Below are 24,480 nucleotides of genomic sequence, written 5' to 3' on the forward strand. Positions count from 1 at the left end.
GGATATAAATTTGTGTCTATTTGTATGCTTATTTATGTCAATTTCATATAGTTACTGAATTAAAAAACAAAACAAAAACATATACACAACACCTCAAACATGTTATGCAAGAATGTGCAAAAATAAGCTGTTTAAAATAATGATGTGGTGCTTATCCCGTGTTTTTTAAAATCCGGGGCAACCTGAACATTTTGTTTCCTCTGCTTATTCAGTTCTGTTTTGACACCCATCGGGTATGCAAAAATGTTACGTTTTAGAGTGTTAAATTGGGTCACAAGAAATCTGGACCATCCTGAATATAAAATTCCTCCAGCCATTTTAAGATTATAATCTATATTCTTTTTCAAGGTTTTCCTCTTTCTCCCACAGGGCTACATTTGTGGATTGCCCACCGTCAAACTGTCTTTATGCTACTCTCATGCTGTTATTGCTTGCAATGCCATCTTAAAAATTGTGTGGTTTTTACCGACATATTTTCTCAACCTTTTTCCTAAAAGTGACGAAGTTCTGTGCATTCATTTCCTTGTTAAGCGTCAGGGGCGGCCACTCGTCCGTACAAGCGAATTAGGGCGGCCACCTAGGGTCCCAAGTTAAGTGGGGGGGAGGGGGGGTGCCAAATTGGAGGGACAAAATACAAATAAAAAAAACAAAATAAAAAAAATACAAATAAAATAACGAAGATGTCGTTATTTCAATTCCCGTGCGTGTACAGAGCAAATATTAAGTAGAATAAATTTCTCAACATTTTTAAGAGTTTGTTCACGTGAAGTCTTTTATTTACTGCAAAAATGAATAGCATACATCGGACTGAAATATCATCTAGCTGTCGTGTACAAAATCTACTCTGAAAATGTCGCGTGTCTCTATTCGATCTGATCTCAGAAACATCGGTCTGACAGCCGGACGGACGCACAAACCCGAATAATTAGGCCTCTGTTAAAAAAAAAATCCGCTTACAAAAACATTAAATGTTAAATAGGGCAACAAGTTGCCCAGTTTACCCAAAACACCTCAGCCTAGATCTGCCCTTGGGGTTTGGGGGTGGGGGTCGCCTCTTGCGTGGTTCACCATGGGCGCCAGTAGCTGGCAGCCCGTCTAGGGCCCCCCCTGTCAAGCGTCTGCATCTCTTTGTACCTCTCTCTCCTCTTTATCATGTCTTTCGTAGTTTCACAACAATTTGCTTTCTCCTTGCATCCCAACAGAAAGTACAGAATGTCTCAATACAACCATATCTTATGATACTATATACAACAGCAACACGTGCGCTTCATGGGCACAAACTGAGAAATTGAGGTCTATATATATATTTTTAAAGGCACAGTTGAAGGGGCGCCACGGTTCGAAATGTTAACTCCCTCACCTGGTATACAGGAAGTCGTCGATTCGATCGCGACCCTGACGCCTGTATATTTGTAGTTTGCATGTCTCTCTCCCCGTGGTCGCGTGGATTTTTCTGCGGGTCCTCCGCTTTTTCCCTCCACATTTAGAAACACGCATTTAGAGTGTACATGTCCACATGTCCACATGTCCACATGATGATAAGCCACTTCGTTGAGCTATCATTTGTGATAGCCAGGTGGCTATCAGTGGGGCCTTACCTGGTAAAATAAAATAAAAACAGTTTATAGTATGAGAAGGGTCAGTCACAGGCAAAAAATAGTACGAAGATCTTGAGGCTAGTTTATAGCAATTATTAAACGTCCCAATGGAGAACCCTCTTGAGACTCAATGAGACTTTACTCCATAAAGATAGGGCATTGCAACTCGGATATCCAGAGTAATGTGGGGGAGGGTGGTGGCCGATAACACATTCCTGCGGAGGGAGCTGGTAGGAACGTTGGGTTGCACGGAAGCTTGTGTTGCCTCCGAAAACATTGTGATTTTATTTTTTTTAATTTTTTATTAATTTTAATTTCATTTTTTACCTACGTGACTTTACCAAAATAACTAAGAGTATGAATCCTTGCAGTCACGAAAGTTTCAAATCTAGAATCCAAATATACAGCAGCAGCAGGCGTCAGAGTCGGGATCGAACCCACGACCTCCTACATACCGGGCTCTGCAGCTCTCTCTGTATGAACATGGTTTCAACCAATTAGTATTTGTCCATGTGGGAGGAAACCAGAACACCCGGAGAAAACTCTACGCATGTGAGGGGGCAACACTTAATCCCCTACAGATCAGACAGATTTTGTCAGTCCACACTTCTGTGTACTGCAGTGGTGGCCAACTTTCGTCTCGCGAGCCGCATGCGGCGCTTTAATACACCACACGCGGCTCTATCGAAGGGGCATAACATAGAACGTTCTATCACAGTAACAGAAAAATGAATGTATCCCGTGCTTTGATGAAAACTGTAAATATATAAACGTATATATAACCTTGGCTGTTTGCAGAATTCACGAGTACTTTTTGCCTGTTGGTCTGTTACAGGTTGGCCACCCCTGCTGCGCTGCGTAGTAGGCGCGTGGCCTTCGGGCGTTAGGTAGGGGTCAACGTATGATGAATGTTCCTTGTCACCTCAGATGTTCAGGCACCTGGTGAAGCGTCGCAGAGTGGTGCAGTGGTCGGTGGGCACCGTGACGTCCACCCTGTATGACCTCAGCGAGATCGACTCGTGGGAGGATGATCGCTCGGTGCTGGAGATCATCACCACGAGCCACAAGCCCGAGGTCTGACGGAGCGCGCCGCCTTGCGCCACCACCGCCACCGCCACCACCTTGCACCACCACCACTGCCACCTTGCGCCACCACCGCCACCACCACCTTGCGCCACCACCACTGCTACCACCACGGGCCACCACCACCACCACCTTGCACCACCACCACTGCCACCTTGCGCCACCACCGCCACCACCACTTTGCACCACCACCACTGCTACCACCACCTTGCACCACCACCATCTTGCACCACCACCACCGCCACCACCTTGCACCACCACCACCACCTTGCACCACCACCTAGCACCACCACCACCTAGCACCACCGCCATCACCTTGCACCACCACCACCTTGCACCACCACCACCACCTTGCACCACCGCCACCTTGCACCACCACTGCTACCACCACCTTGCACCACCACCATCTTGCACCATCACCACCGCCACCACCTTGCACCGCCACCACCGCCACCACCACCTTGCACCACCTTGCACCACCACAACCTTGCACCACCACCTTGCACCACCACCGTGCTTCTTTCTCAGAGAGGCACCGACCGCCACATGCTCACGTGATGTGTTTGTGCAATTTGTACTTTTATACTTTATTTACTTTTTTTGAGTGACTTGCTTGGCTTCCCGATATTTTGCTCTTCTATCGGTTTTTGTATCGTTTCTTGCTGAAACTCTCTGACCTGCCCCTACTGGACAAAACGAGCTTCACAGCTCATGGGATTCTTCCAGTCTCATTAAAGGTTCTGAGCTGGTGCTGGGCTAAACGTCCAACAACGCCGGCAACTTGCTGACGACGGGGTCAAATTGCTTTGCCACCCCTCAGGCTCGCCAGATCCTGGAGATAACCCCCGTGAAGGAACTGACCATAATCAAGTGGACGCAGTATGGGCGGAGCTACTTCCGCATGTGGACCATGCTCTACATGGTCTACATCACCAGCTTCTCACTCGCCTGCATCTACCGACCCCTAATGATGCGCACGGACAACGTCACGGATCCACGCGACGACGTCGTCCTTGTCCAGAAACCCCTGTCCGTACGTGGAAACTCTCAAGACTCGCTGCCAACACGTTAAACCTAACTCGCGACACCTCATGCCCACGCACACGTTGCTACCTATCAACACTGTGCAGAGCTACTAACCTTCAACAAATTATGTGCACCGCAGTGGCTAGACATTCACTACCTCGTCTGGTCTACAGGAGGTCGTAGGTTCGATTCCGACCCTGACGCCTGCTGTATATTTGGAGTCTGCGTGTGTCTCTCCCTGTGGTCGCGTGGATTTTTCTCACCACATTTAGAGTCAACATCACGCATTTAGAGTATTTGGCTGCTTTAAATTTCCACACGATAAGACCACCTCGTTGAGCTATCATTTATGACCAGTTAGCTTCTGAAGAGCTATACAGCTCAGTGGGCCTTACCTGGAAAAATGTTAAACAAAAATGTAAGTTTAAATGTACTCAACTGACAGTGGTACACAAGGACAAATAACAAAACACCGTGGCCTTAATCAAGTATATACCAGGCGACGTTTTGGGGAAATGGCCCTTGTTTAATAGCACATAAACCCTTCAAAAGCTACATTGTCAACACCACATTCCTATATATAACAACAACTCCGTAAACATCATACACAATCTTCATAATCTTCAACCTAATACTACACTCATTTAAACTACACCCTGTGTACACTGCACTGATAACCTGAGTGAACTTGCCGACTACTGGCACCAGTGGTGTCAATATCGGCCTCTATGGAGGAGGCTCGTGAAGTACGCTGCTGCTGCTGGGCAGTTGGAGGCAGTCGCCCTCCAACAACAACGGAGGGCAGAGGAGCGACGCTCACAACAACGAGCGAAGCGCGTGGATAAAATACGGCGAGTTGGCACAGTAGGGGGGGGGGGTACAGCTGGGGCATCTGCCAGTCATCTCAGTCAGTGAACCCGTGGCACCTGCTGGGTCTGTCCCGTGACCCCCTGCCAGCCAGCCTTTGACACTTTACGTGGCCTCAAAGTGCACCTGGCCTGGCACAGGTGCCATGGTGACGACACCGTCACTTAGTGGAGAATGTCGGTTATTGGTATTGGTGATAACCTGTGCACATTAAAGCCCAACACTACCGACTACACCCATGAAAACTACACCCTACGTACACGACTCATAGCTGTGCATGTGACAACCTACACATTAACCTACTCATCATTAAACAATTATAATGTCAACAACGCTGAGCTAAACTTTACACGAAAAATAATTTGACACTTGTTTTTCAACATAAACTTTAATACATACAACGCATTGTGATAACGTAATTTTTTCAAATTGTGTTATAACTTATTCAACGTAATGCTTACAATATTGTAACCGCAAAGCCTTACACGATCTTTTTCATTTTACATAGCAGCCAAAAGTCCTCAAAAACGTGACACTTGTCACGATTAAGTTCGCAATTAATTTACTGTTAGACAATGTAAAACATTTAAACTTATAAAAGTTTAATTTTATAAATGTTGATTAGGCGCAAGCCTGGCACCTCCTCAAACCCCTCACATCCACAACCCTGAGGCAAATGTGTCTACATTAGATTCCGACATTTAATTTATTAATCCTGTACAAACTCTGTAACAAACACAGTGAACCATGACCGTAACGTATTTATTTAGCAATTTGTAATTCATTAATTGTAATGCCGAGAAAGCCTCGGGCCTTACCTTTACCACTGTGCATATTAATTCTGAGGGAAAACATCGTTAAACTTGTGATGCATTATTCTCACACAGTAAATTAAAACATATGAAGTTAATCTGTAAAATCACCTAAATATTGCCAAACTAAACTTGGATTAAACGCAAGCGAACGCATAAACAATTCTGAGGTAAACTTTACTAAAACAAATCTGCTTATGCAATTACTTGACAACACGTCATTACAGTGTAAAACAATAACGACTATTATTCAATTAAATTGCACATTAAAGCATTATTAAATGCAAAACGTAATTTTTTTACGAAGGTAAAATCAGTCTCATTCAATATGCACGTGTACCTTCCAAACTTTTCAATGCAGCGCAACATTTTAACACTACCAACCAACTATAACAATCTACAACTTTAGAAAATATCACACTCCACGATGCGAGTAGCTGTGTACGACCATTAGGAGAAAATAACAAACAACAAAAAAGTTTTGCTGGCTGGCGCGCGGGCGGGAAAGCCTCGCCAACTCGCGCCACGCCGGCCGTGTGTCGCACGCAAATGCGCGGGCGGGTGCGCGTTCAAATCTTCAGAACGTCCCCAGTAACCCAGTGGCCCTCACTCATTGCGAGGCCCGCATGGCCACTGGCGGCCCGGCCCCCCCCCCCGGTGACCTTTAGAGCGGCCCCTGATGGTCCGGCCCCCCACAAAACGTGAAAACACCGCCCATCATCATCATCACCATCGTGCTGCTGTCAAACCTCCAATGGTTTCAAATAATGTGTGTGGCGGGCCCTCACACTAATTATGTCTTATCGGCACAAGTGCCCCCCCCCCCTTCTGAACATCAGTGAAGAACACTGGAATAACCTCACCCTCCGGTGATTAAATTCCATAGCTGTCAACCCCTTATCAGTGCCCTACCTTATTACAGACGAATTCAGACCATATTGGTCACCCCCGTGCCCTTTTAAATCTCAATGTTCATCCTTCAAAGCCCGTAATGAAACGGCTGTACGCCGTATGGACTTGAAAACTCAATTCCCCTATACAAGAATATGGGGTAAATTGTAATGGGTTGACGGGTATGAAATTCGATCCCACAATGGCCACCGCATTAACACGACTGCACTCAATGGACTCCCCTTTGAACACAAGTAACAACTGCCACCCAAACTCACGACTCACATCAGGGGCGAATATTTGAACCGGTCCTGGGCCTCCTCGAGGTCAACTCAGTACAAAACAACATCAGAACCGGGGAGACAAAGGCGGCCGGGCGTGGTTCTGGCCACACCACCCTCCTCTTGTGCCATGCCCGACATTAATAGGCGCTCGCTAACATCACTTGCCCCGACAGCCTCTCTGTCCTGAAAAGGTTCAACTCGCCAGCAAACATGATTTTAAACAATTTATTTCATTTGCATCAGATCGCCGCCCAAGTTGAAATGTGTGTCATAAAGCCTCCACCACCTGACGCAGACAATTAATAAAGCTGCCACGTGAATGAACGTGGTCAGTTTGTTACCGCTTCAGCCCACCGCCGGTGCGTTGAAGCAGTTAAAAAAAACTAAATGTAATATTGGTCACGAAGGCTGACGCGTTAAATTGACCCAGAGCCCCACGTGCCAATGTTGGCTCAACGTCAAACCAACTTTCTTCCATGTTTACTGGGTATTGTCCTGTGAAAGGGCCCATGTGAATGAAGTGTGCCAGTGTCGTGGCAAGGGCAAACTCCCTCCCCTGGGCACCAACACGTCTCGATACGGCACCGAAGAAGTGCCTCAATGCTCTGCAGAACTGACGGGAAGCTGTTTGACGTGGCCGTGCAGGAGAGCTACCAGACTCAGCAGGACTTTGTGCGACTCGGGGGCGAGATCGTCAGCATCCTCGGGGCCATTCTCATCCTCGTGCTAGAGGTGAGAGCCCACACAGAATGTGTTTATTTAGACTGGAGGAGAAATCCGATAATCTACAGAGCTCCTTATTTCACAGATGTCCAGGAAGGGGCACGGGGTCAGAAAGTAGAGGGGGAGCGAGAAGGCGTGCGTGCGTGTGATACAACGCAGCGAGGTGGCACAGAAGAGGTGTTGCATCTGCCAGTCATCTCGGTCAGTCAACCCATAACACTCGGGGTGGTCTGTCCGGTGACCTGCCAGCGAGCCTTCGACACATCTCAAATCAAGTCCGTTTACTTTTGGTTAACATGTGGCGCCTTTCTGGCATATAAATCTGCCGGGTCAAAGCGCCGTCACTTGCTTAAACATAAAAATTAACTATTCTATACAGTTAAAAAATAACGATTATGAAAAATCGTGGCCTTAACGTGCACCTAGCCTGGCACAAACGTCGTGGTGGCGTCAACGCCACTTAGTGAACAGCGGCTGTTGTTGCGGATTCAGTGTGGTTGCGGGCGTTCAGGGATTTCGTGTTTACAAGGTCGCAGTGGCCCAGTGCGCATGGCGACGTTGTGCCAACAGTCCGTGTTAAATGGAGGCTGTGCCGGCCGGCCTTTCATAAGTGCTGCTCGCTAACAGCACTTGTCCCAACAATCTGTTTTGACGACACGGGGGATGTTTGTTTTGTGTTTGCCCAACTATAATTATTAGAGTGGGGCGGTATGTTCCAGTGTGCCAGATTTATTCACTAATTTTCAGAGGGGGGGGGTGGGGCAGTTTCGCTGATAAGACATCACCAGTTTGAGGGCCGCCATCACACATTTGAAACCCTTGGGGGGTTTCACAGTACGATGATGATGATGGGTGGGGTGTTGTCACTATTTGTGGATTGTGGGGGGGGGGCACACTAAAGGCCTCCCAGGGGCCGTCAGTGGCCCACGGCCCCCGCAATGAAGAACACCTGCGGCATGCATACGGGCAGTGCCAGATTATCCTAGTAGCAAAAGGAGCTAAATATGCTACGGGCCCCGCACTTTCAAGGGCCCCGCGTATAATTATTTCAAGCTATAAATTCCGGTTCAGTGATTCTGCTCTATTACTATTGTACTATACTGCCTTCAACTTTAATGAATGACTGGGTGTTTAAAGTTAGCGATTTGTTGTATTATCTGGCTGTGTAGAAAATGAAAAAAAAAAAAATTGTGTTTTAATATTTCTGTTATATATTTTTTTATTTAGGGCCCCTTTATAGCATATGCTTGATCCGGCACTGCATACCGGTAATAAAAAAAAAATGGACAGCGTGACATTAATTACAGCAAAAAAATAATTTAAAGGGAACGAAAATAGGATTTGCATTTGGGAAGCGAACTTGTTTTGTTACAGCTGTGTGCACCAGAGTCTTCTCTATCTCCCTCGCTCTCTGCCCCTCAGATGCTGGATGTCATTCGCGTCGGGGCCTCGCGATATTTTGGAAACATCGTGACTGGCGGCCATTTCCACATGATCCTGTAAAGACACAAAACACTCAACCCCAAATGCTTCCATAACCCTCGCAACCACACTGATCACCGAGCAACTACTAAACGTCCTGGAGTGGCTTCAGCAAGTCCCCATTTTCACAGAATGGATGTCCCGGTTATCCCCGAATTATTTGTAAAAATTGGGATCTTGCCCCCGGTTTAAAGTCTTCTGATATCACGGCATGGCAAGTGGATGAGTCCATCGTCAGTGTGAGCAGGGCCTCGTGGATGAGTGGGCGTGGAGAGCGGTGGTGCAGCGGTTAGCGCGCTGCGTTACGAACCCGGAGCCCGAGTTCGATTCCGGCTCACGGCCAACATCGGTGACGATTATCTGAAACTGGTGCAGTGTGCGAACATTGACTGCTAGAGAATACAAAGGCGGTCGCGCGTTGGTGCTGGCCACCCACCCCCTGGTGTGCCGTGTCATCCTTCATAGGTGCTCGATAAAAGCACTTGCCCCAACAGTCTGATGAAGGCTATACGGGGGATCTTTGTCTCCGTGCTTATTACAAGTGGGCGGAGTTAATAGAAAGCTCACCATGTGTCCCAGTTGAGCCTCCCAGAAATGTGGAATCTTTACACCTGCACTGTGCAGCTGTATGAGATATATTTGATGTCACTTGAGGAGCGGTCCTGCAGTGCTAAAAGTTACGCTCAATATGGCTACGCGGTGATTGGCCCCCATTAATTACATTCAAATTGCTACGGGGGCAAGGGTGGCATGGACCCTCGGTGCAAGGGTTGGAACAGGGTGTCCCCCTTTCCAAATTCTCCCGCCTCTCCGTAGCCCAGCGTCTGGGCCGCTAGGGCCCATGGGCCCAGGTGCCATTTGTACCACCGGCAGCAAGCAGCCTCCATAGCGTCGCCACCGCCATTCCACACGAATGAACCCAAACGCGACAGAGCGGAAACCTGAAGCTGCCTTCTCTTCTGTGAGACGAAATCAAAGGGCTCGCTGTGGTTCGATGTCAACATCTCGTCACCGCGAATAGCCATGGTGGTGAGATGTTAGCTCCTTCGCCTGGTTCACAGCTGGTCATGAGTTCGATCCCGACCATGACGCCTGCTGCTGTATATTTTGGGTTTGCAGTGTCTCTCTCCCCGTGGTCGCCTGGATTTTTTTCTCCGGGTCCTCCGGTTTTTCCCCTCCACATTTAGTAATCAACATCATGCGTTCAGAGTTTTCGGTTGCTATACATTTCCACATGATGATAAATACGCCGCTACTGTTGAGCTATCATTTGTGATAGCCAGGTCGCTTGTTTAAAAAAGGCTACGAAGCTCAGTGGGCCTTATCTGGTCAAATAAAATAAAAGAGTTTTCAGTTTAGTTTCAATGACACGGAGGCTGTGTTCGCGCGCGGCCCCAAGGTGTTCATCGCATGCCCATACGTAGCGATCCGTGCTCATCGGAGGTGCACCACCAAAGCTGTGTCGCACTGCTGCTCCGTGACGATGACAACGGTGGTGCCGCGTCCCCCCCCCCCCCCCCTCAGGGTGTGCTACGCGTGCCTCGTGGGACTGCTCTTCGTCATGAGGCTCGCGGGCGCCCAGGGGGAGTCCGTGCCCATGTCGCTGGCGCTGGTGCTCGGCTGGTGCTACACGCTGTTCTTCGCTCATGGCGTCGAGATGCTGGGACCCTTCATGGTCACCATACAGAAGGTGCGACGCGAAGCCACGGAGCCTCCCGGGGGCACGACGTGCTACGGCAGTGCTCCTCACGAATTCTCACTTTCGCCGATGAGACGTCGTCAGTGTGAGGGGCCACCACTCACATTATTCGAAGCCATTGGGGGTTTGACTGACAGCACGGTGATGATGGGGGGCGGGGGGTGTTTTTACAATTTGTGTGTTGTTGGGGGGCCGCACTAAAGGCCACCAGGGGCCACCAGTGGTCCGCAGACCTTGCAAAGAAGAATGGTGTGCTGCTGCTACGACTTGGTAGCGGTTGTTGCCTGTTAGGTTTGCGATGAGATTTCTCCTAACTCCCGTGTAAATAAGATAATTCCCGCGGAGGACAGTTACGATAAATCGTACGAGTGGTCAGGACCACTCTTTAATATTTATTGTAACAATAAGAATAAATTATATTGCATTATTAGTAACAAATAATCTTACTATCTTCTATATATTTATATAAAAATGAAAGTCTGTCTGTTCCGAATATAAATCCACACCGTTTAAGCTATCGCCACCACACCCCGCGGAAAACCTGAGCTACATGGCGATCCGACATCTTCAATGAACACTAAGAACATCGCAAATATGAACATCACCAATGGCATGAACAGGAATCACTTCCACAGCGAGTGCGGGGCGATGATCATGCAATGCCAGCTATGTTGGGTGGTTGCTGGTTCGCCTGCCCCAGATCATTTGGTGGCTGCAGTCAAAAAGAGTTATAAGAAAGAGCAAGCACCGTTACGCGACTCAACATCTCGCTATGACTCCTGCATTTACTTGAGACTTACAAAAGATCCATTATTTTATCTTATCATTCGATGTCGTATTTGTCATGGAATTGAACAATCATGTCCCTGCCAGATTTGCAGGTTCCCCTCGCTCAGTGCGGGTTCGGTTTACGCGATTTCACGCTGTGCACGAGGCTAAACTAGTTCTACCCAAAATTCACGGTAGTACGCGGTTTGAATTCACTCACTCGCCGACATGTGGTCGGACGTGGGACTGACATTGTGTTGCGTACCGTATGCGGGCAGCTGTCTCACTCAGAACACGCAGACACATACAGTGTGTGTGTGCTGTGTGTACTGTGTGTGTACTGTGTGTGCACTGTGTGTGCACTGTGTGTGTACTGTGTGTGCACTGTGTGTGCACTGTGTGTGCTGTGTGTACTGTGTGTGTACTGTGTGTGCACTGTGTGTGCACTGTGTGTGTACTGTGTGTACTGTGTGCACTGTGTGTGTACTGTGTGTGCTGTGTGTACTGTGTGCACTGTGTGTGTACTGTGTGTACTGTGTGTGCACTGTGTGTACTGTGTGTACTGTGTGCACTGTGTGTGTACTGTGTGTACTGTGTGTACACTGTGTGCACTGTGTGTACTGTGTGTACTGTGTGCACTGTGTGTGTACTGTGTGTACTGTGTGTACTGTGTGTGCACTGTGTGTACTGTGCGTGTGTACTGTGCGTGTACTGTGTGTGCACTGTGTGTGCATTGTGTGTGTGTGTACTGTGTGTGCACTGTGTGTGCACTGTGTGTGTACTGTGTGTGTGTACTGTGTGTGTGTACTGTGTGTGTACTGTGTGTGTGTACTGTGTGTGTGTACTGTGTGTGTGTACTGTGTGTGTACTGTGTGTGTGTACTGTGTGTGTGTACTGTGTGTGTACTGTGTGTGTGTACTGTGTGTGTGTACTGTGTATGTACTGTGTGTGTGTACTGTGTGTGTACTGTGTGTGTGTACTGTGTGTGTGTACTGTGTGTGTGTACTGTGTGTGTACTGTGTGTGTGTACTGTGTGTGTGTACTGTGTGTGTACTGTGTGTGTGTACTGTGTGTGTGTACTGTGTATGTACTGTGTGTGTACTGTGTGTGTGTAGTGTGTGTGTACTGTGTGTGTGTACTGTGTGTGTGTACTGTGTGTGTGTGCTGTGTATGTACTGTGTGTGTGTACTGTGTGTGTGTACTGTGTGTGTGTACTGTGTGTGTGTACTGTGTGTGTGTACTGTGTGCGCTACTCGGCAGGCAGCCGTCTCCTCGTGCGGTTTCGCTTTGCGCGCCCTTTTCTTGTAACGCATCTACTACCACCACCACCACTGCGACCGCCGCGTGAAGCGAGAGGAAACCTGTAGAGTACTTGAAATCAAATTTATGTCAATCAAGACAACGTCGTCATCCTCGTCGTCTTCGTCGTGATATGTTTCCCAAAACGTGCTCTCGCTGTGTTGCGAGTCACTGCAACACAAATCGCGTTCACACGAGTCGCGCCGTGATGCCCTCCGCCGCCGTCTCCGCTTTTGTCTCCGCAGGTTCTGTTCGAGGACGTGTTCCGCGTCTGCTGGCTCATGTTCATGGTGCTCATGGGCTTCACCTGCGGTACAACGCCTTCGTTATTCCTCTCTCTCTCTCTGTGTGCACGCACGTAACCGTGCGTGTGTATGTACCCTGCAATACGTTGAACTTCTTTCGCACCCTACATAGCCGACCGTGCTATAAATGTCTAGTTTTATTTGTATGCGTTTATGTGATTTGTTTACCTGAGTTTTAACACGTAGGCATGTTAAACTTCCTTGTACTTTGCACTGCTGTCGTGTTTTCTGTAATGTTTCTTGTTGTAACGTTCTTACCCCGTGCCCCTGTCTGTGAAGAAGAGTTTTATAGCTCATCGGATTCCTCCTGCAGTGCAAATACAGATGCTGATTCTGTTTGTTGAACTTGTGTCAACACAACGTTGGCATGGGTCCTGGCGCCAGGAATAAAACGACACCCCCTGGTCCAGTTGTACTCCCCCACACCCCCCACACCAACCCACACCACCACCACCACCCCACCACCCCCCACCCCACCACCCCTCACACCACCACCCCCCACCCCACCACCCCCCACACCACCACACTACCCCCCCACACCACCACACCACCCCCCACACCACCACCCCCCACACCACCACCCCCCACACCACCACCCCCCACACCACCACACCACCACCCCCCACACCACCACACCACCACACCACCACACTACCCCCCCCCCCCCCCACACCACCACCCCCCACACCACCACCCCCCACACCACCACCCCTCACACCACCACCCCTCACACCACCACACTACCCCCCCCCACACCACCACCCCCCACACCACCACCCCCCACACCACCACCCCTCACACCACCACACTACCCCCCCCCCACACCACCATCCCCCACACCACCACACCACCACACCACCACACTACCCCCCCCCCCCACACCACCACCCCCCACACCACCACCCCCCACACCACCACCCCCCACACCACCACCCCCCACACCACCACCCCCCACACCACCACCCCTCACACCACCACCCCTCACACCACCACACTACCCCCCCCCCACACCACCACCCCCCACACCACCACCCCCCACACCACCACCCCTCACACCACCACACTACCCCCCCCCACACCACCACCCCCCACACCACCACCCCCCACACCACCACCCCTCACACCACCACACTATCCCCCCACACCACCACCCCCCATACCACCACCCCCCACACCACCACCCCTCACACCACCACACTACCCCCCCCCTTCACACCACCACCCCCCACTCCACCACCACCACCCCCCCACTCCACCACCCCTCACACCACCACCCCCCACACCACCACCCCCCACACCACCACCCCCCCACACCACCACCCCCACACCACCACCCCCCACACCACCACCACCCCCCACCTGCCCTCTTCATAGCACGGCGCCTGGGGCCTGTCATGTGGGGGGACCCAGCCCAGTTGCACCGCCTGCACACTCAGCGCTGTCCACCCTGGGAGAGCGTTGACGCTGGAGAAGTTCGTCGAGGTGGAAACCCCCATTGAGAATCCGTGGCCCCCCCCGCCCCTCTCGTCCCTTCCCACAGCGTTCCATCTGACCTTCCAGATCCTCATACCCGACAACTGGAACCAGTGGCGCGACTTCTACACCGCGTGGTTCACCATGTACCAGCTCTTCCTCGGCCTCGTCAGCCACTGGTTTAACGTCCGCCTGCACTTCTCCGACTTCATCAAGGTGGTGTACACCTTCTACATGCTGTTCGCGTTCGTCCTCATGATCAACCTCCTGATCGCCGTGATGCGCAGCACCTACTCGCGCATGGCAGTGGAAAAGGAGCAGTTGTGGCACACACAGGTAACACACACACACACGTTACACACACACACGTTACACACACACACGTTACACACACACACACGTTACACACACACACGTTACACACACACACGTTACACACACACACGTTACACACACACACACACGTTACACACACACACGTTACACACACACACACACGTTACACACACACACACGTTACACACACACACACACGTTACACACACACACGTTACACACACACACACACGTTACACACACACACACGTTACACACACACACGTTACACACACACACGTTACACACACACACGTTACACACACACACGTTACACACACACGTTACACACACACACACGTTACACACACACACGTTACACACACACACGTTACACACACACACAGTTCACACACACACGTTACACACACACACAGTTCACACACACACGTTACACACACACACAGTTCACACACACAGTTCACACACACAGTTCACACACACACACACAGTTCACACACACACACAGGTAATACACACACACAGTTCACACACACACAGGTTACACACACACACACAGGTTATGCACACACGCACAGGTAACACACACACAGGTTACATACACACAGTTCACACACACTCACAGGTCACACACAGGTTACACACACACACGTAACTCAGACACGCACAGGTTACACACACACACACATGTTACACACACACACACAGGTTACACACACACATGTTACACACACACACACAGGTTACACACACACAGGTTACACACACACACACAGGTTACACACACACACACATGTTACACACACACACACAGGTTACACACACACAGGTTACACACACACACACATGTTACACACACACAGGTTACACACACACACACAGGTTACACACACACACACAGGTTACACACACACATGTTACACACACACAGGTTACACACACACAGGTTACACACACACATGTTACACACACACAGGTTACACACACACATGTTACACACACACATGTTACACACACACACGTGTCCTTGAGGAAGAGGAGGAACTTCCAACGCCAGGAGGCGCGATGATGAGATTTGGGTCTCGAATGAGGAAGGGTTTATTTATTCCAGACGTCTGCCTTGTTCAACTTTGTTTGGCAGCAGCGTTTCTCCGGATCTGGATTGGGGCACCACGGCAGCTATGAGATGTTAACTACCTCGCCCGGTACACAGGAGGTCGTGGATTCGATCCCGACCCTGACGCCTGCTGCTGTATATTTGGAGTTGACGTGTCTCCCTCCCCGCGATCACGTGGGTTTTCCTCCGGGTCCTCCGGTTTTTCCCTCCACATTTAGAATCAACAATATCACGTGTTCAGAATATTTGGCTGCTATACATATTCACGTGATGATGATGATGTCACTTCGTTGAGCTATCATTTGTGGCCAGGCCGCTTCTGAAAAAGAGCTCGATAGCTCAGTGGGGCCTTACTTGGTAAGATAAAAAAAAAAAGTTTGAGCTTAGTTTTATAGATTCTAGGGAGGGTGGTCACAGCAGCGGCGGCGGCGTGACCCCCGGAAGGGGATCGAGACTTGAGCTGGCCGCAGCGGTGGTTACTGCGAGGTGCGCCGCTGAGCCCCGCCGGCAACTCCGTTCTCTTTCTCGGCGCGCGCCCACAGGTGGCGGCCACGACCATCCTGCTGGAGCGGAGGCTCCCGCGCTGCCTGCGGTTCCGCGCCGGCGTGAGCGGCAAAGAGTACGGGCTGGGGGACCGCCGGTTCCTCCGGTGGGTGGCACCGCGCCCCGCACCTCGTGCACCGCGACCCGCACCTTATGCACCACACCTCGTGCCAACCGGTGCGTGCCCGGCCACTGTTGGCGGTGCCGCGGGTGGCCGAGAGACATCACCCGGAACATTTTGGACGAATATCCTGGTGGTTTAGTTTTGCTCCCTTCAGCCAGGTTACAACAAACGCTTGATTACGTCGACGTGCCGAGCATTCCGTCGTACGCGACCTGCACGAAGTGCACCGCGATACGTAATGAAATGTGACGTGTGTTCAATGCGCCCGCTGGGCGTGCTGCAGGATCGAAGATCGGAACGAGCGCGCCATCCACAAGGTCAAGCGCTACGCCATGGCGTTCAGCGAGGGGCGCGGGGGCAGCGTCGAGGACATGGCAAGCGGCGCCGAGGGAGCGGGGGGCGTCAGCGGCCACTTCACGCGCTCCCCCACCAATCCGCAGCCCCAGCAGCGGAGCCAGCAGCTGGAGCCGCCCACCATCATCGTCACCAGCTGCTCGTCAGGCCGCGGCTGGGAGGTCGTGCGCGAGAGCGTGTTCCCGAGCCGGCACTCCGACTCGCCGGCGTCGCAGGACCAGCGCCATGAGGTCGTCTATCAGATCTGACCACCGGCCCGCCGGCCCAGCGGCCCAGCGGCGTCGTGGCCTGCTCCCTCCAAGCGGGAAACCACCACTCGATTGTTGGAACAGAAATCGCCTGCCCAGAGTGCACGCTGCTGTGCAGTTGGCCTGGTCGGGCGCGTCGACCAACACCGCACGGTCGGCCCGGAGGCGTCGACAGGGGCGGTGCGGAACCTCGTCCCGACCGAGGGCCAAACAGGACTTTCAGAAACCTTTAGGCGGGCAACTGCACGTGAAGGAACGCACGCCGCGGCATCGTGCACTCGCGTAACGAGCGCGTCGGCCCGAGTACGAGGTGGCCCTTGGGAGTGACATTAGTGACTTGAGTGCGGTGATGGAGTGGCTCTCAATCGCAAGGTTGCAAGTTCACATTTTGGGTTGAATCGGCTCATCATCCCCATAAAAATGAGCACCACTGTGTGGCGAAGTCAATAACGGTGGTTGAACCTCTGGATATACTCACCCCCCGCCATAGAAATGTGGAATTTCCACCACTGGCCTTGCAGGACTGTAAACAGGGGATGAATATCCTGAGCGAGAAACCACTTTTGACTCGAGGCTCTGATCAGTGTGGCCCGGGGTGCGAGGCCTCTAGTGGCGTACGGCTGTAGGTCACCCCTCGTCTATCGGTTCGATAAAGCAGCAAATTCATCTGCTCCACACGACCGTCTCTCCACGTTAACAAAAAACATTAAAGTACTTTTTTTTTTCTTGATTTTAAGCTTTCGTGACTGCTGGAATTCATACTCTTTGGTTCTTTCGGTAAAGTCACCGAGCTGGATTATTTTTTCCGCCTGAGGACGACCGCTTGTGTTGCGATCGAAATGTCGTGATCTATTATTTTTGTTTTATTTTTCTACCTACGTGACTTTACCGAAAGAACCAAAGATTACTTTGTTTATGACACAGCACACAACCCGTCGGCCCCCGGTAGCCTTCTGCGAGTGCGTCACTTCAGCAGCATTGACTTAGATGCAAGCAACACCCTGTGCCGGATTCAACGCACAGTGTCTCGTAAGCAGGAGGCCCCACGCTTGCTTGCATCAATGCTGGCGAACTGCTGGGCCATATCGGCAAGGGTCCCTCTCTGTTAGATATGGTTTGCTGGTTCGACGCAGAATTACGTAATACACAAAATATCAAAATAACCAGTGTCTGTCGTTGGAGTGGAGGATACAGGGTGCGTAAAAAAAAGTTGTGAACACTTCTGAGAATTTGCGACAACACCACCACAGAGACACGTGCTGCCGCCGGGCTCTGGAGGCCACCTGGAGAAGATTCCAGGAACGCTTTGACAACGATGGCGAACAAGTGGAGACTCTTTCACTTTTCGAAGCAATTAACAAACATTTGTGACCAGGTTAGAGTGTATTATCCGTTCTCTTTCCATTAAAAACGATAGTCCCATATAAGTGTTAAAACGATTTGGAAGCGCCCTGTATAAGTGACACAGTAAACCTACAGACTGGTTTAGAGCCTGAGCCGAGTGTGGGCAGAGAGCTGGCCAAGGAGGTGGTGGTGGCACCATGCACCGATTGCCAAATTCCAAAATGACACCGCAAATGACTCGGGGGTGGGGGGGGAGATATACACACATCAGCGATCACCGCCGTACACACGGTGGTGGAGCGGGACCCCCCCCTCCCACCGTATGTACGTTGAACTTCTTTCACACCGTACGTAGCCAACAGCGCTAATCGGAGGCGTGGGTGGACGGACAATAAACTAAACAAAAAGCAGTTTTAAAGAAACTATGTTTCAGCCTGATGCCCATTTGCAAGCCAGACACACGCACGTACACACACGTACACACACACACGCAGGCACACACACGTACACACACACGCACGCAGAGACCGACCCGACAGATACACGACGACGCAGCTTTATTTACACGACAGAGCAGACGAGGCGGAGGGGAAGGAGACCTCTTCGATGGACGCGACCCCCTTGAACACGTGACCTCGAAGAGAGCGCGCTCATCTCAAATCTCTTGCCGCCACTATATTTGCATTGTAAGTTTGTAACATGGAATGTTCATCGGTGTGTGTGTGTCAAAGATCCCCTCCCGCCCCCCGTGTAGCCTCAGCAGGCTGTTGGGGCAAGTGCTCTGGGGAGTGGTCATGTAGTGGTTGGCGCACCCACGCTGCTGAACCTGGGCTCGCCAAAAGCCGCTCACTGGCCCAACATTTGGTGACGAATATCGAAGCCGATCCTGGGCCACTCTTAGGTCGACTCGGCCTTAAACGAGTCCCCTGGTGTACACGGTGGGGGTGGGGAGAGACAAAGGCGGCCCAGGAGTGGTCCCGGGCACTGCACACGAGGATGGGCGCTCCTCGCTCACAGTACTTGCCCCGCCAGTCTGCAGGGCTACACGGGGGACCTTTGTCGTGTTCATTGTGTCAAGGGCTCTGTCATTCCGTACGACGGCACTAACAACAAACAACAACAACCCGACGATGCTAACGGGGATAGCAACGCACTCGGTCATCAACGTCGGCAAGAGCTCACGGCAACCTCCCACACGACACTCGCGCGTGTCAACAACAACAACAAGAATAAAAATGACCTTTTTCAAGCGAGATAAAAATTCATAAATACCGTTTCATCATAAAAGCTTCCTTCCTTCCGCACGCACACACGCACGCGCACACACGTACACGCACACACACATACGCGCACGTACACGCACGCACGCACACACGCACACGCGCACGCACACACGCACGCACACACACACACACACGCACACACGCACACGCACACACGCACACACGCACGCACGCACACGCACACACGCACACACGCACACACGCACGCACGCACGCACGCACACACGCGCGAGCGAGAGTCCGCGGTCACGGGAACAGGAGTCAGGCAGTCGATAGCAGCAAAGGGCAAAAGGTCGCCCGTATAGCCTTAACAGGTCATTGGGGCAAGTGCTGTCGGCGAGCACCTATTCAGACCGGCATACATCACAGCACACGCAAGACAGCACACAGATTCAACAACCCACTCAGATACTACATAGCACACCGAGCACACACACAACACTTGGTGCATACAAGACACAGCGCAGCCGACACACACGTGCCACACGCATGACCCGGCGTACACACCTTGCACACGAAGAGGACAAAGACAAAGATCCCCCGTGTAGCCTTAAACGGTGATGTCGGGGCAAGTGTTGTTAGTGGGCACCCAATTTAGGCCGGCACGGCACACGAGGAGGTGGGTGGCCAACACCACGCCCGGCCACCTTTGTCCCCCCAATGCTTAGGTCAGGGGTGACATCATTCGCGGGCCATACAAAATTATCAACTTAAAAATTGCCCGTTATATTTGGTCAAACATTTAATTAACTCGCCCCTAATGTGATGGCTGGAACTGCTTCTCTTTGGCGAGGCGTGTGATGTTAGCTGGTATTGATGATGCTGCTGCTACTCGCAACTGCTTTTCCAGGTTTGCTCTGAGATTTATTGAATTTCGAGTCCCGCCTGCGGTTGCCTTGGCAGGGCCACACCAAATGATTTCGCGGGCCTCATACGGCCCGCGGGCCGGACGTTCCCCACCCCTGGCTTAGGTGTACACACGTGGTACTCATTGAAGGCCGAGTCGACCTAGGAGAGGCCCAGGACCGGTTCAAATATCTGTCACCGAGCGGGCATTGAACTCGGACCGCCGGTTTGGTAGCGCGGTGCCCCAACCACCGAGTCGCCGCTCTCGACTGAATAGACACGCAGCACACACGCAGCACACACGGCATAAACACAGCATACACGACACAGCACACACATTACACACACACACAAGCAGCACATAGCCACTAACACTGAGAAAAACCTCGCCTGCACAGCACACACATTCATTACATCGCCCACTACGAACAGATGCCCCCCCCCCCACCCCCCAACAGATTCAATTTGCCCTCTTTAGACAGAGACTGTAACAGGATAGCAGCCGCGCTTGTGCCTCTAGAAGCCTCGTTCCGCACCTCTCACACTGCCACTACACCACCTCGGGCGGTGCCGTGGCGTTCCGTACCTCTTACACCACCACCACCGAACGACGACAACAACAACGACGGCGGTCCACCAACAAAACTTATGGACACATCCACGCCGGCCTACAATACTGCCCTGCACGCGTGCACGTCTACAACAAAACCACGGTCCTGCGCCCTGCCACTGTGGGGTCGCTGTGGGGGCCACCGCGCACCAGAGGCGGACCTCGACGCCTCCAACACGGGAGATGGGCGAGCGGGTCACCTGCACGCGCGTTCACGCACCCAATACCGCTCGCGCAAGGTCATTACGGCGCACGGGAGGCAGCACTACGTGCATCGGTTAAAGCCGCTCCTAGTTATTTTAGCACGCCGCCACCCAACGCGGCTTGGTGAAGGCGGAGGGCCGTAGACGTGGGAGCGTAGAAGCGCGGTACAACGACGGCGTTGCTGCACTGCCTAGCACCGACTGCCACGTATCCAGCAAGCGTGGAATGCCGAGCCAACGCTGGCACCAATGGGACCAACCACGTGTCAACGTTGGGCCCAACGGTTCCAACCACGTACCCAACGTCGGCCCAACGTTGACCCAATGCTCGATGGGTACCGGGCAGCGCAGCTCCAGTCGCGCACACAAACCCAGGCGCGCACGGCGGTCACGCCGTCATCCGAGCGCCGTCCAGGACCAACAACCCCGCTGAGCTTCCGAGTTGAGTTTGGTGGCAAGTTCTGCGCGACGTGGCCGGTCACACCGCGGGTTTGCGAATCCAATGACCGATCAAGTCTCCCGCAGTTGCCGGGTTTAACGCCAACACCAGGGGAGTAGCCGGCACACCCAGCCTCCCCTACCGCGATGTCAGTTCCCACGGTACGGCGATCTCGGTCGTGACGACCGTCGCGATGTCGGCGTCACCGGGCAAGGCCGCGTGGCACCGCCGTCGTGATTTTGCCCCACGTCCAGTCTGAATGTGAAGTTGACTTCAAAGTTCCTCAGCTGCATTTCGCTCAACCTAGAGCTGGTCAATAAGCCGTACAATCACCGCAACTTTACAAAGTGTAATGCTTGCAGAGCACATGCTGTCAGTTGCGCACGCGATATGCGTGAATCATGAAATGAACGGCTGTGCTAGAAACAACCGATGGCATCGTGAACGCCACGCTGCCACTTGCACCGGGATGCCTTTTGGAAAGCGCTAACTTTATGCAAGGATGTTAATTGATTTGTAACGGATGATATCGTGCTTGTCGGCGAATACCTTTTCAGGAAATAAAAACAAACGGGCGATACGATTTTATCCCGCGATAATAATAAAAAAAGATAAAAGGCGCAACCCTGCAATTACTTGCGGATATCGCTGGTGAGAGAAGGGCCTTCTCTACAGAGAGGTATTTGGCCTACTCTTCCACACTGGCCGGACGTCCTTGAATAGCTGGGAGTACTCACACTGTTACCCCTGCACACGTGACCTGCGGTGAAGCACCCACTCGTACTGCGCGGCAGACAGACGCAAGAGGAGGTGGAGCGGGGCGGGGATTATTTTTGACAAGAAACCTGCACCGTCGTTTTCAACTGTCGCCGCCGCCTGGAGATCGAATGGAACCGGCGGGTTGCAAGTACAACCCGCCGCTGACCGACGACACGTGGATCGTACGTCGCGCGACATATCGACGCATCGTCGCAACAAACTACCGGTTGTCTACAAACGCACAGAGCTGCAAGTTGCCACGCGCCACGCGCCACGCACCCCTCGTCACAAAAGCCAGAAGGGGCACACGCGGCGCTCGGCAGCGGAGGGGCTCAGCAGTTTCCACGTCGCTCGCCCGCGGGTCGGGAGCGTGTCTTGCTGGTGATCTAAACCGGGGCCCGCCAGACCCCAGTCTCCCCGGGTGGCCGCGGCGTGGCCGCTCGCCACCGTGGCAGGAGATGGAGGCGACCGCACAGACGACGACGATGGCGGACGCGAGAGCATGGCGCGGCAGATTGCCCGCGCGTTGCCGCGGACACAGGCGAGAGGATCGACCTTTGGTGAAATGTTGAAACTCAACGGCGGGGAAAAACGTCAGCCGCTGCAAGTGCCTGCTCACGCCACTCCTGGTGGAGAGGACTTTGGCCCACTCTCGCATGCCGGCAAGACATCTTGGAGGTACCCACACTTTACGCCACCGCACGTAACCTGCTGATCGACTAACCGTCGCGTATCCACTTGTATTACTGGGATGACAGAGCTGGGGGGGGGGGGGGGGTGGGGGGGGCAGGGGGTTAATATCCTTTGCGGCCCGTTTCACAAAGGGGGTGTGAGCAGGGACCGTGTGAAATTAAATCTGGGGCCCGTGTGAGACGCGGTCTCCTGACGTGCCCGCCCGGCGTGCCGGACGTTCCCCACCGTGGTTTCATTGATGACGGCGGCAGCGGTGGTGGTGGGATCTTGGTGGGTGACGCAGGGTTGGTCCGAGTCAACTCCACAGGAATCCATTTCTGCACATTGTGTAACGATTGCAATTGTTGGAACAACAACAAAAACAAGGTCAACACAACTCTGCTATATTAACTCTGCTATATTAAAATCATATTTTTTTCCTCTTCTCCCCACCGACTGGCATGGATATTTAAACAAACAGTAAATAAATATACGGGATGCCCCGCGGGGTGGTGGGGATAGGCGAGGCCTAAAGACAGGGCCCAGCTGTGCTGGTCCCAGAATAATCAGCAGCAGCAGCAGGAGCAGCAGCAGCAGCGGCGGCCGCCGCGCCACGCGGTGACGACGGCACATTCATTCCGCCGCCCGTCCTCGCGTCAGGGGGACCCAACCCCGTGCAGGACGCCCGCCCCCTTCACTCCCAGCGGGGCGGTGTCCCCCTTCACCCCGGCCACCTGGGCCCCGCTCGGACCGCCGGCGGAGTCGTCAGCGCCTGCGGAGCACAACACGCACCGCACGCGGCGTCACGGGCAAACCCGGCTAACGGCAAGGTCGCCCCCGGCGGACCCGACCATCTCCAGCGAGCCCGACTGTATCGAATCTGAGAAGCCAAGCAGGCTTGAGCCGGGTTTAGTCACTTCGATGGGAGACCGCCTCGTGGTGGCGGCTTGGAGCTGCGGGACGATCAGATTGAAAATCCGACATTAAATCCGTGCGTGCGAGTGGTTTCCCCTCCAACCCCTCCCCCGCCCGACTTCTCTGCGGTCCTTTTGGATCGTCGCTTGGTTATTTTTTTGTCCCCCGTCTCAACTGCGCGGTTCACCTCCGTTAATCCTGAGCAAAACCCCAGCGGCGGGGAGAATTCGTGCGGCTCGAAAACGAAGTCGCATACACGCACGCACGCGATTCGACAACGTGCCCCCCACCCCCCCGTAACATGCGAGAATCATCAGTTCGAATCGATGATGAATTCGTTGATGCAAGCACACCAGCCACGGGCTTCTCGCATTCGA

The 24,480-nt window shown here is 52.5% G+C and overlaps 2 protein-coding genes across 2 annotated transcripts in view; one reads left to right on the forward strand and one right to left on the reverse strand.

Moving 5' to 3' along the window:
• The window catches only part of LOC144730780 (transient receptor potential cation channel subfamily V member 5-like), a 30,359-nt gene extending 10,714 nt beyond the window's left edge, over positions 1-19,645 (forward strand). Inside the window, exons 7-15 of the mRNA XM_078611524.1 lie at positions 2,526-2,672; positions 3,502-3,714; positions 7,207-7,293; positions 8,707-8,783; positions 10,291-10,456; positions 12,778-12,844; positions 14,378-14,646; positions 16,306-16,412; positions 16,714-19,645. Coding sequence (XP_078467650.1) covers positions 2,526-2,672; positions 3,502-3,714; positions 7,207-7,293; positions 8,707-8,783; positions 10,291-10,456; positions 12,778-12,844; positions 14,378-14,646; positions 16,306-16,412; positions 16,714-17,032 — 1,452 coding nt within the window. The 3' untranslated portion in view covers positions 17,033-19,645. The remainder of the gene's footprint in view (positions 1-2,525; positions 2,673-3,501; positions 3,715-7,206; positions 7,294-8,706; positions 8,784-10,290; positions 10,457-12,777; positions 12,845-14,377; positions 14,647-16,305; positions 16,413-16,713) is intronic.
• LOC144730779 (activated CDC42 kinase 1-like) overlaps positions 18,917-24,480 on the reverse strand; it is a 34,909-nt gene continuing 29,345 nt past the window's right edge. Inside the window, exon 17 of the mRNA XM_078611523.1 lies at positions 18,917-23,960. Coding sequence (XP_078467649.1) covers positions 23,954-23,960 — 7 coding nt within the window. The 3' untranslated portion in view covers positions 18,917-23,953. The remainder of the gene's footprint in view (positions 23,961-24,480) is intronic.

The sequence above is a fragment of the Lampetra planeri genome, chromosome 36 (assembly GCF_965212315.1).
Source record: "Lampetra planeri chromosome 36, kcLamPlan1.2.h2, whole genome shotgun sequence".
In the NCBI taxonomy this organism is placed as follows: domain Eukaryota; kingdom Metazoa; phylum Chordata; class Hyperoartia; order Petromyzontiformes; family Petromyzontidae; genus Lampetra; species Lampetra planeri.